Source organism: Rhipicephalus microplus, chromosome 3 (assembly GCF_043290135.1).
Source record: "Rhipicephalus microplus isolate Deutch F79 chromosome 3, USDA_Rmic, whole genome shotgun sequence".
Classification (NCBI taxonomy): Eukaryota; Metazoa; Arthropoda; class Arachnida; order Ixodida; family Ixodidae; genus Rhipicephalus; species Rhipicephalus microplus.
In genome coordinates, this window is record NC_134702.1 from 62,510,713 (window position 1) to 62,522,846 (window position 12,134).

The following is a 12,134-nucleotide window of genomic DNA, read 5'->3' on the forward strand; positions in this document are numbered from 1 at the left end:
CATTTCCATTTTGTCTTGATATACACCATTAGAACGAAAGGTTTCCAGGCCTCATCAAGTGAGAAAATTGACCACCGGTGACGTCGGTGTCAGTTCGAGTGACGCAAAAGTGTATCATAACGTCATGACGTCAACATGAAATGACTATGACGTCTAGTGACGTGAAGTGCCACGATGACGTCGTCACTTGACATCATTGCTTCGTTAAAGGTGGGCTTACCACGGAGGCCGTGCAAAACTATTACAGTTGTAGCACTCCTGTCATGACTGCCATCGTGAAGGAAGTGCAAACCAACGTTCTATGAACACACACTTCGGAGGGGGGAGGAGATCAATGTGAGTCAAAAGAAAAAAAAAAGAGAAACACTACGTCTTTACGTCACACTAGACCAATGCAAATTAACTTGTGATTACGGTTTTTGGTCGTTGCATTCTTTGTTTAGTCCATCTCTGTGAAATGAACACAGCGACTCACTAATGTGGTCAGACTTCAAGTCGTAAAATTGTTAACAAAACATCCACGTTGACTGCGTTTAAAAACCATCTGAAGACATTTTGTATATATAGATCATTTTTAACGTTTTCTGGTAAGGTGTACAAGACATATTTTGGCATATATCTGCTCTACGCATGACAAAATTCAGCCACGTGTGACAAGACTCGGTTGAAAAGTTGTGAAAGTGCATGTTGTTTCTCGTGTTTATTTCATGGAATCCTTGGGTCTCCTGCCGAACAATTTGCCAAACCACCATCTTTTTTTCATGTTGGGCTGCCTACAACGCGAATATCTGCAAGTTCCTTTCGGGTAGTTCCTGTCCACCTGCGAACATGAGAGAGATAAATGAAAATTCTTCTGTTGCGCTAGCACGCTGGTCAAAGTAACACTCTAACGTGTTAAAACTTGAGAATAAGTAAAGTACTCACCAACATCCATCGCTTTATCACCTAGAGAAAGTTTGCATAGATGTTTCATGCAATCACGCTCGTTCATTTTCCTGACGTCAGACTCTTTTCACTCATTCCAGGTAGCTGACATTTCTTCGAAGACGCATGATTGTGTGGCTTGTTTTCGTTCGAGAAGATTCAACTTCTGGCAAACTTCAGCTAATATTCTGATATCACTTCTTCAGGAGATATGATGCTTTACGTAGAAATTGAGAACTATTGGCTTTTATTATGCATAGTGTTTATATCGACATACGTGTTTATATAAAACACGTATGGTTACAATGACAACTATCTGGCATGTTTTATACACAGATGAATGATATGCCCGTGGCAGTACCGCGGGTGGTTGCAACTGGCTGTAGAATTTATTTCTAAGTTAGTTAGGCCAGCGAATTTCTGTGTCAGAACCCCCTTTGAATGAATTTTTGACATATTGGTTTAATACAAGGAAAAAGCAAGTTCAAGGTTTTTTCTTGAATATAAGGCTAGAGGCTATAACACTTGAATCTCGATGTTACACTAGCAGTACGAAAATATCTTCTTCCTTTTCTCTCCCCCCCCCCCCTTGTTTTTGTGATTCTGTAATATCACATGCCTCAGTAAAGTATTCTAAAGCATCGCCAAGATTTGGAGGTATGTGGCCGTGGTGCCATCTCTTGCCAGTGGCACTGGCGTTCCACCTTAAATGAAGGGGAGTAGACAGAAAAGAGACATATCTGACATGAATATAGTTGCCAGAAAGCATAGAAGTTCCCAAAATTACCTTGAGGCGACTATGGCGCTGCGATCGTTCAACAGCCATTAGAATTATGGGTAGTACACGAATTTGCCTAGTCTTCATACCTGCTGGTGGCGAATCGCACTTGTGGCTTCGTTTATTGCTGTGTTTCGGTTTTGTTTCAAAAAAAAAAAAGAATGAACCCTTCTCAACTTCGTGACCCGATTTGACATGGCAAGCCTAAAATATATAAGGTGGTGATGCGGAACCGCTAATTATTCGCTGATTTTTGTTTCGTGAGAAAGCAGCTACAAGCCACACGAACGAGCACGGAGCCGGAAGTACGAAGATTAGACAAGTTCGTGTACTACCCATCATTACCATAATCACGCTGAAGCGTCATGCGTTGCATCTGCCATAGATACTAGCGCCAGAGTTCCCTGTAGTGTATATTTAGGAAACTCCATGCCAGAAGAGACACATGATCTAAACAACACAGATCCACTGTGACATTCTGGTAAAATTAGCAGGGTCGAGATACAAATCGGAAGGTTTGGCTGAGTGTTTTACCGTGCTTCCACATGTGTGGACATTGTTAATTTCTCTAAACAGCATTGTTAATATCTCTGTAAACAACATGTCATTTCTAGCGCGATATTTCAATTTCACCAAAACATTCCTGTTGGTTTTTTTTTCGTGAAACAGGTAGTCCTTTTTAGTAACTAGCTTTTTTTGTAAAATACAATTTTTTTCTGCCTATTCCTCATTCAGTTTGGCCGCATGCCATTGCTGACACCGAAAGAGGGCACCACTTATAAAGGTGTCCTCTAAGTCACCGTAATGCTTGTGATAGTAAGCCTTTGGCTTTCCTAATATTTAGTGCAATTGTTTTTACCGCTTAGCTTATGCACACCCAAACCTATCCCACTACGCTTATGGCGCGAACACCAAGGTGGTGTCGCCAATCATTTTTTTTTTGGGGGGGGGGAGGGGGGCGCAATGCTTGGCTTACTGGGAGTATTTAAGGAAATGTGTTTTCTATCTTGCGGAGGGGTACGTAGCTTACTAACATGATTGTTGTTTTTCTCGTAGTGTACCTTTAAAGCGGGTCACATTCGGGGCTGGTATACGTATTTATTGAACGAATACGTTCGTAAAACAATATAATAAGTTATTAAAATGACAAGTCTTGAAACTTCCGTGTTCTCGTCATGTTAAAACTGCATGCATTCGCAGGCATGGTGGTGGATGACAAGGCACTTGACAAGATGGTGGATGAATGTAGGAACTTTATTTTTAGTCCCGAGAAATGCAATTAGTGCGCAAGTTAAGGGTGAAATCATATTTGCCTTTCGAGGTGGATTTTACTGAGAAAATCACTTTTCAAAAATTTCAACTTTGTTTGTTATTTAGGACTACTATTTTTCAGAACTGATAATGACGCATGCATATTCAACCGATAGAGAACGTATTCCAAGCACCTTCATAGGTAAAGGGACATTTAGTGAAAAGCTAGTTTACCTAGAACTGAGAACTTATTCATCAGAAAAGGCACTTACGTTCAACTTGCGATCAAAGGTGCGATATTAGAGAAGAAAATGTGCGTCATATTTTGTTATTTCGGTCACTTGAATGTGAGTGTGACCTTACAAGTTTGAAAATATTTTCTCATGTTCCGTTCACAATGGCTCAATAAAATTGTTTCTACCTTGCAAGTCTAAATATTGAGATAACCTAAAAACTATGAGGAAATCCGCTCTCGATATGTTCAAATAAGTGAGGAGGACTAATGAAGTCCAAGCGATGCCGTCAAATTAAAGGCCTGAAGATGCCATCGCCAGATGTATTTTCTGCAGCAATACACGATGGCGAACAAGTTAACTTTGAGTCATTGTTCTTAGATGAGAGCACAGATTAACAGTACGGCATATTGAATATGAGATTTTCTCACGAAAGCGTATGGTGTCATAAAATACACACTAGCAGATTACGAAGAAAAAGCAGCGGTAGTTTCGCTGATTTGGAAGACCTTGGAGACGAACCTGCAACCTTTCTGTTCGCAATGGTATACGCTAGACGATCCAACCACTGCGCTACTAACGCACGTACACGAGGCTTTCTAAACGCCTCTTGTATATCTCGCGCCCTCCCAATATCCCTGCACCCGGTTGGCGGAAAGTGGTGACGCTATCTAGGAGAGGTATAATAAAGGATTGTATTTTGAGCCTCACGAGCGCAGACAGGGACCACCTCGGTCCTTGTTTTCACATAAGTTATGCTTTCACTTGAGACATGGCTTTCCCTGATGACACTACTGCGAAAATTCAGATAATATTGTAGTTAAGTCGAATAATACATAAGAGCAAAGAATTCAGGTGACATCCATGGCTGGATAATACATGTAACGAACCATCAATTGATGCACAAGCGGAAACTCAAATGCTTGCTGACTTGCAGCGGCTCCTTAGCAAGTAGTGCGTCATGGTCATTTCAAGCTCAAATTGTTATATTAGGTACCACCTCAAAGTGGCTCTTTACATTACCAACCAGCACAGATGACTGCGCTAGTATCTCACAATAAGCGTCAATATTGTCAACGTCTGATATTTTAGGAAAACAATTATGGGAACAACTTCACACCATGTGTATGTTCTGGTAAACAATAGAGTAAGAACTAACTTTCTCTGTTATCTGAACAAATAACTTTGCTGCCGCACCATTTCTTGGACTATGGCTGAGTAATTGTTTAATGATGTTTATCGTGCGACAGCAGCTCAATAAGGTGGGTAGCTTTCTCACAATGTGCGTATAGCAGAAGTTCAGGAGCCCTTCTTGGAAACAATGGAGGCTATGTATACTTGCGAAACCTCTGAAGACTGTATTTTTATTGGTAAGTTTTTTCGAATGCTTAACCCAGGCACTGTGGAAAAGGGTGTCAAGTATACATGAATAAAGTCATTGATGTCTAGTTCTCGTAGTAACAATAAGTAAGTCCGTGTGTGCAGCGTTCACAGTTGGTTGGTCGACCAGGATGCAGGCTGATCGTATGGAAGATCTGAACATGGTGTAAATGACTCCTGGGCTAGTCCACAGAAAATGGATCGTTGTCACATATCGTAACGTGGCGTCATAAAATGGGCATGGTGTATCACAGCGGCCGCTGTAGGTTGCGGCCAGTGAGCCTAACACCGACACCAAATGTTCGCAACGTAAAAACAGACTTTACCCAGCATGGTGTTCCGTTGGCCTCTGGTAACCGGTATATTCGATACAAGGATTCGTCGAAACAATAGAACCAGCATCTAGGATTTGGTGTTGCACTTGTCGACTGGTGAATCAAAGGGAAAAAAATGAGTACGGAGGTCAGGTACAAAGGTACTGGTGGCAGTTTTTTTGCGAAGACTTGTTTCTCTGATGATAGGAACCAATTGTTACGCTTGACTTTAGCCTTCAACTATGAGCACTAAACGTAGGTTTTAGTCTGGTTGAAGATTTGTTTCATATGCCGGTGCTGAATGAAGCAATAGCCATTACCTGGCACTAATTTGTTTTTACATTGACATTTGGTTAATATAAATAAATGGAGATCATTCAGTTGGCTGAAATTGTGAATTCGAATGTCGTGCTTTCCTGTGAGAACTTTATCAAACTTCCATTGTGCGCCAAATTAGAATCACCCATACTTCACACCAACGCATTTGTTAACTCGTCATCTTCACGCTCAACACTTGTACCAGATTACAAATATAATGCCGGTGTTACATGGTCACTTTCGATCACGATCAGGTGCAATTGGAATATAATTTTAACCCTCTGAACGCTGGGTTTGATTTACACCATCTTTATTCAGCCACCCGAACAACTAAATCAATTAACCCGAAATATTTACCATCGCTACATTTAAGCTTTGTAGTAGGAATGACACTTGTGAAACGCGATGCTTTACAAAGGAATGCATAAGTTGAAAGGTTGAAGAGCCTTCAACAACTAAATATACAGTGCCAGCGTTTAGTCGTCTACATTTTCCTACGCCAATAGAACTAATAGCGGCCGTCGCTTACATGAGCAGATACTCGAAAAGTCACTGCAATGGAGAGAGAACGCGGTGATTTGTGCTTATAAAAAGTATTTTCGGTAGAAAGAAATAAATATAGGCTGCAGCCAAATTCTCATACTGTCCGGGATAGTGTGTCAGTAGGTTATTTGTATACCTATTATTCTAAGTGAATGTCAGCGCGCAGTGAAAAAAACACATGCATGGATCCAGACATATATCGTTCTGCTGTAAAATGCACCAATGGTAACAGCTGATGCACTCACAAGTTTGCCTAGCCTATGGCATTTCCACCTCCTTTCAATACTGGACGAATTGCCGAGGGTGGCACTTGTAATCCCTGGCGCATAACCTGTGGTGGTACCCGAATGTATGCCCGGATTTATGCCTTGATGGATGCCAGTGTTGATGCCCTGGTTGGTGCCTGGATTGCTAACCGAGTTGATGCCTAATGCTTTGAGGTTGGCATCCGCAACATTGCCTAGTACCACTGCTCCTGAGGATAAACAAACGAAACAGGTTAGAACGTAATTGCGTTAACCTATTTAAAAGCTCACAAGTTTTCACAGAGACGATGGAATCGAGGCTTGCATTGTCTCGGCGTACACTAGTAAACTCATCAGTTAAAAGATTGATTAGGATATTACTGTTATTTAGAACATGTTTTCGCATCCACACCTGTCTCTTAATGCTTAAGCTTAAGTTTATCCATGATAAATCACATGTCAAGGCATTTTATTGTAAATAAACATATAACTGCCCAAATATTATTATTATTACGTCTTAATCACATTATAAATCATCATCACAGTCTCTGACGGCATCATGAATTACCATTAACCTATATAAAAACTATTCTTTAGCAGATGTAGACTTATTAATGAAAGCAATACGCGCCCCTCTTTTCTGAAAAAAGCTGGGTGTATTTTTGGGACCAGGTGTTTAAAGCATGTTATAATATAACTACAAAACACATAATGTCGTTTATGCCAGAAAAAAATTCCATCAGTGACACTTCAGCTAAGATAACTCTAGAAATGCGCAATACATAAGATCGCCCATGACCTACGTGTCGTAAAATGATGGGCAATTGACTTCATTTACAAATAATACGCAACGTAATGGCGTGGATTGAGTTGGCCCTGTTATTCGCGCAGCAGACATGATGTTCTGAGTCATCTTGCTTTTATAAGACGATGACTCAGCGAACACAGAGAGGCGTTAAGGACAGCGTCTTGCCGTCAACTAGTCGAAAAGTTTGCCTCTACGAACCTTCAAATTTGCGGGTTTAAACTTACCCTGAACGTAGCCCTTGCTGTAATAAAACACCTCAGGCAGAACCCTATTACTAACAGTTTACTGAAAGCTCGCGAGCGATGGTTACTGTTCACTTACCTAATAGTAGTGGAAGGGACAGCAACCAATACCAGACCATCCTTATTCTCTTCATCCCTATAGTCGAGTCAATAAATGGATTTGTTCGCAGGTGATTCCTTTGGCTGGGTAGAGTTCCTAAGAAAACTAAAGCCCTGAACGTGGTCCTTGCGAGACTGCTATTGTCAGCATTAAGACGGTCTGGAAAGAAAGACGTTGACTGAGTGGAGTGGCCTTGAGCAGACTAATAATACAATGTCGCGCTCCGTCTGGGAATGCCCGTAGATATTTATGAGGGAACGAACGCGCTCGAATGCAGCCAAATAGTACAGCTTCTTGAAGAATCTCATCTTATTAGCTCTTGAGTCCGACCATACAGGGCAATATTTTAAGGTAAAGTCGAACTTACAAACAACTAGTACACGTTTAGAAGCAACGGCACAGCGAAAAAGCCACTTACTCGTGTGTGTGTGTGTGTGTGTGTGTGTGTGTGTGTGTGTGTGTGTGTGTGTGTGTGTGTGTGTGTGTGTGTGTGTGTGTGTGTGTGTGTGTGTGAGAGAGAGAGACATAAGTCACATTAAAGGAGGACTCCATTTTTAATCATGTCACACGCAGATGTCTTACAGGAACATGGACATTATAACAAAAACACTATATTGCGTCCTTAATTATGTGTTGTGTGGAAGCGTAGGACTTTCATGTGTGCATAAACAATCAAGCAGGCCCTCTGTGTCATATGGATTCATGGTCCATATGAGATATGGGACCATATAAGACGGTAAGAAATTCTGGACGTGAAGTTGATCACGCTTTTTTCACATCTGTAGCAGCTGTATGAAACAGTGACACCAGAACAACTAGTTTGCCGATAGCAATGCCAAGGTGTGTTTTGCGTACTCAAATATTCGTGCCATAGAAGGTTTGACTGATGATGTGTACTTCGTGGTTGACAAGAGGGACATCAGCTAAAGGATTCCCCTAGAAGTTTTATTTGATAGCGATCAATTCTGCTCAGGCAACATCGGCTAGCTGATTTTTTAGCTAACCAGTATGGTGGTACCACGTTCTAGTCACTGTCCAAATAAGTTGTGAACTACGGAGCCTCCTTTTCATTTTCGAACAACCCTATGCGAATCTTGAATGTAGCCAGAACAGTGGGTGAAAACTTTCTTGTCTTCATAATCTTTACAGTGGCCCTTTTGCCCAGAAGATGCTTCATGAGACAAACTATTATATTGCTAGCATAGAGAAGTCTTCGATGCCATTATCCTTACGAATAGTATTGCATGAGTCTAATGAGTCTTAGCTTTATGTTCCCTGACTATCTCCAGCTATTAGTTGAAGAATATTCCTCAAACGGTGGCCTTGTGGGCCTCATTAGAGAGAAACATAAGGACCCCACCACATAAACATGGTACAGACATGATCACAGTCATGAAAACTGACGAATCTCCTTGTTTAACAAACATTAGCACCTAACAAATGAAAGAGAGATGTTTCAGAGAAAAGACGTTTTTTCGTCATAAAAGTGGTAAGTACCCTGACTGTGTGAATCCTTCTTATCTGTACACTGACCTCACTGTAGCTTTTTACTAGTTTGGAGTATCGATCACTTCATTATCATCCTCATCAGCAGCCTGACTACGCCCACTAAAAGGCAAGGGTATCTCCCATGATCCGCCAATCAATCGCGTCTTCTGCTTTCCGTTACCACGTTCTACCCGCGAACGTTTAATCTCATCGGCCCATCTCACTTTCTGTCTCCCTCTAGTGCGTTGACCTCATCTGGGTCAGTTACCCTTAATTACCAGCGGCTATCCTGTCTACGTGCTACGTGCCCGGCCCCTGTTCGTTTCTTCTTCTTGATTGCAACTATAACATTCTTAACCCCGGTTTGTTCCCTGACCCACTCTGCTCTCTTCTTGTCTTAAAAGGTTACATGACACCAATCACCTTCCTTTCTATCGCTCGCTGCATCGTCCTCAATTTAAGTTGAACCCTTTCTGTAAACCTGGAGATTTCTACTCTATAGGTAAGTACTGGCAAGATGCAGCTCTTATATACCTTCCTTTTGAGAGTGAGTGGCAGATTACCATTCATGATTTGAAAATGCTTGCCGGATGTTATCCACCTCATCTTTATTCTTCTAGTTACATCACTCTCATGGTTCGGCTCCACGATTTCTTCCTGTCCTAAGCAGACATATTTCTTTACCTGTTTATATTTCTCTACCTGTGCTAAGTAGACATATTCTTTTATTGGCTATTTTACTTTAAGAAAGCTGTTTCAGTCTGGTCTTCGATAAGTTAAGACAGTTTAAAACACCCCCCTGTACAGGGGGCACCCACATAAGGAGGGGAAAATTAGGAGGCAACAAAGTCCCGCCCTTTGTCAATGAAGGAGATTGGTACAGCCTTCAAATAAAGCTGAAAAGTGTCTTATTCTTGCTAGCTTTCGCCACTATGACGTGATAGTCTAAGACGTGGCGTATGGTTCCACTTCCAGGTATGAGATTGGTGCCCTGGTTATTCACTGCCTTTTACTATGAGAAAAATAAGGCTTTCAACAATTCTGTGCCGTCACTGGTCATCACAACACACAAGCCATGTCAAAAGCACCTATGTCACAACGCTGTTATTTCGCCGTTTTGCGAGACAAAGGGTACCGACAAAGAAGTTGCAGCAGCTGTGCTGCTGTTGACGTATTGTTTTCGAAGACAATGCACTGACTCGCAGATCCTGCAAGCTACCAGCTGGAAGAAAAATGTCTGCTTTTGGTCTTGCTTGCTGACAAAAACCCTGTCGTCTAAACCCAGATACAACGCTACAGATTCATTCCGATAGCTCCGCAAGTTTTTCACGCTACTATCGCTAAATATACGAAATAGAGCGGCGTTCCGTAGATATGGTTCACTAAACGCAGAGTAATAATGGAACGTTCACAAAAAACTCTTTAGCAGATAGTATTTAGTTTGAAATAAGATGGGGTGATTATTAGCATGCTCAAAACTGGTCTCAAAACTGAGCATGCTCAAAAGAACAGGACAAGCGTTTTCCCTTCCCCCCAAAATACCACACATTCTCCCGTCAATTATCGAATATTCAACTGTCCTAGCTCCCTACTGTTGGCTGTTTTGTACACCTTTAGGCATAGATATACCCATAAAGACATAGATATAGACCGATGATATGATATTATGTCCTTATAAGGAATATAAAATGTGAGGGCTGGAGCAAAAGTCGCTTTCCAGCAGCTTGACATGGGCGTTGGCCCTGGTTAAATTTTCTGACCCCTTCTGTATAGCGTAAGAAAAGATTATCGCAGTAAGAATGGGTCTTCGACTTTCAAGTAGGCTGGTCTTTCATTTTTGATAACCTTTTATTTTTCATGAAGTTTCACTGCAGACTAATTTCTAAGCCCCACCGATTTTGAGCGGCAGTACAAGTATTTAAATGGTTCGTTACGATATCAAAAATATTCCTATTCTTTATAACCAACAATGTGTCGTTCAACCTAGGTGTCCCATTGAAGTGACGTATTAAGGATCGAACACTCGTACTACCTCACCCAAGTCTGCTCTTATGTCTCAAAAAAAAATTCAACAAGAACGTGCTTGATGGTAAATTAAGCATTAAAATGCGGTAATCGCAGATGACACATGATAAGGCTTGACCTTGTAATTCCAGTGGCGGCGTACGTATTACGAAAAGGAACTGTGTTTGGAGCAAACGTTCGACGATTTAGAGTACACTGTACTTTATTCTGGACGAACAATAAGCCACCTCTGTACAAGAAATGAATTCCATACTTGTATTTAAGACCAATATCATCGTACCTGTGGTTGCGTACGTATTACGAAAAGCAATTTACCTATAAATTCAGTACTTCAATGCTCCTCGCGTACTGCTGCAAAACGTTAGAACACTCACCTTTGCCCAAAGCGAGGTAAAGGGTCTTTCTTGCCCCTGCAATAGCAGGAGCAAAAATACTCCACACACTCACACGTGCCACGCACTGTTGAGGTTTCAATTGGGTCTATTCACCTGCCGCAGGTATACATTGCAGTTTCGCTCGAGCGACAATAGTCGCTGCTTTCTTCTTACACAGTTGCAACGCTTTAACCCAGTTTGTGAAAGGATGCATGACTCTCGATACGTTTCCATTTTTTTCCCTATCTCCACTGAAAAAGATGTTTGAACTCTCGCATCCATAAAATCATGAGCGCTTCACTTGCTCACCCTGCGGAGCAAATACAAACTTTTGTAGCATATCAAAAACAACACCAAATACCAGGACAAGAAAGGCACACATACGACCACGCCTCGTTCTAACTGGCAACTCGTTGGGTTGCATGTGTACCTTTTCTGTCCTGGTATTTCGTGTTGTCTCTCCTACGTTATCAGCAACCAACTAGCCGACAAGTTCATCTTTCAAGATTACAATTTCTGTTTTGTGCTTCTCGGCATACCGCTGTACATGCAGCATTTAGGAAATTACAATATCGCCCCGGAAGGTTGCATCTCTTGTCTTTACTACATGGCCGTCACCAAAACACTTTACAAAATATCGAACATCATGAATGCCTTAAAACCTGATATAATATCGTCCTCGCGACTGGCTTTAGCGCTAACCTAATCAGAGGACGCTTCAAGAAGAGAAGAAAAAGAGATGAAGACAGGAAGTTAGCTAGAAGATAGTATCTGGTATGCACCCTGGAACTGAGGTTACAAAAAGGGTACTGAAAGAGAGACAAAAAGATTACATAAAATATCGCAACCACACATATATACACACTTGAGAGCGTTGCACTCAAAGTCGTTCCAATAAGCCAGTAGCTGGCAAGAAGCTATGAGCGCTTGTGATGCCTTCCTATGCAATCTTAGGTATCGACAATGGTGTTGCAGTCTTTCTGCAGATAGTGGTTGGCCGTCTCACTTGTTGAAAGCGTCACAAAGGGATCAAAATTAGACTTTACTAGTGATCACCAACCTGTTTTCACAAGCAATCGAATAAAATTAGTTTGACACTTTTATGACTTCC

The 12,134-nt window shown here is 41.5% G+C and overlaps 1 protein-coding gene across 1 annotated transcript; it reads right to left on the bottom strand.

Annotated features, from left to right (window-relative positions):
* Window positions 1–664: 664 nt before the first annotated feature.
* LOC119173958 (uncharacterized) lies at window positions 665–11,126 on the bottom strand. The gene is made up of 5 exons (XM_037424742.2): window positions 11,024–11,126; window positions 7,116–7,295; window positions 5,987–6,216; window positions 4,893–4,994; window positions 665–820 (listed from the first exon to the last, which is right to left on the bottom strand). Exons 2-5 carry the CDS (start codon window positions 7,168–7,170, stop codon window positions 701–703), a joined length of 507 nt encoding a protein of 168 aa, XP_037280639.1. The 5' UTR covers window positions 7,171–7,295; window positions 11,024–11,126; the 3' UTR covers window positions 665–700.
* Window positions 11,127–12,134: the final 1,008 nt, after the last annotated feature.

Coding starts and splice junctions, on each gene's coding strand:
- LOC119173958 (XM_037424742.2), bottom strand. CDS start 7,170: ATGAAGAGAATAAGGATGGTCTGGTATTGGTTGCTGTCCCTTCCACTA. Junction 6,217..7,115: donor GTCCCTTCCACTACTATTAG/GTAAGTGAACAG, acceptor GTTTATCCTCAG/GAGCAGTGGTACTAGGCAAT. Junction 4,995..5,986: donor GCCATAGGCTAGGCAAACTT/GTGAGTGCATCA, acceptor TTGATTCACCAG/TCGACAAGTGCAACACCAAA.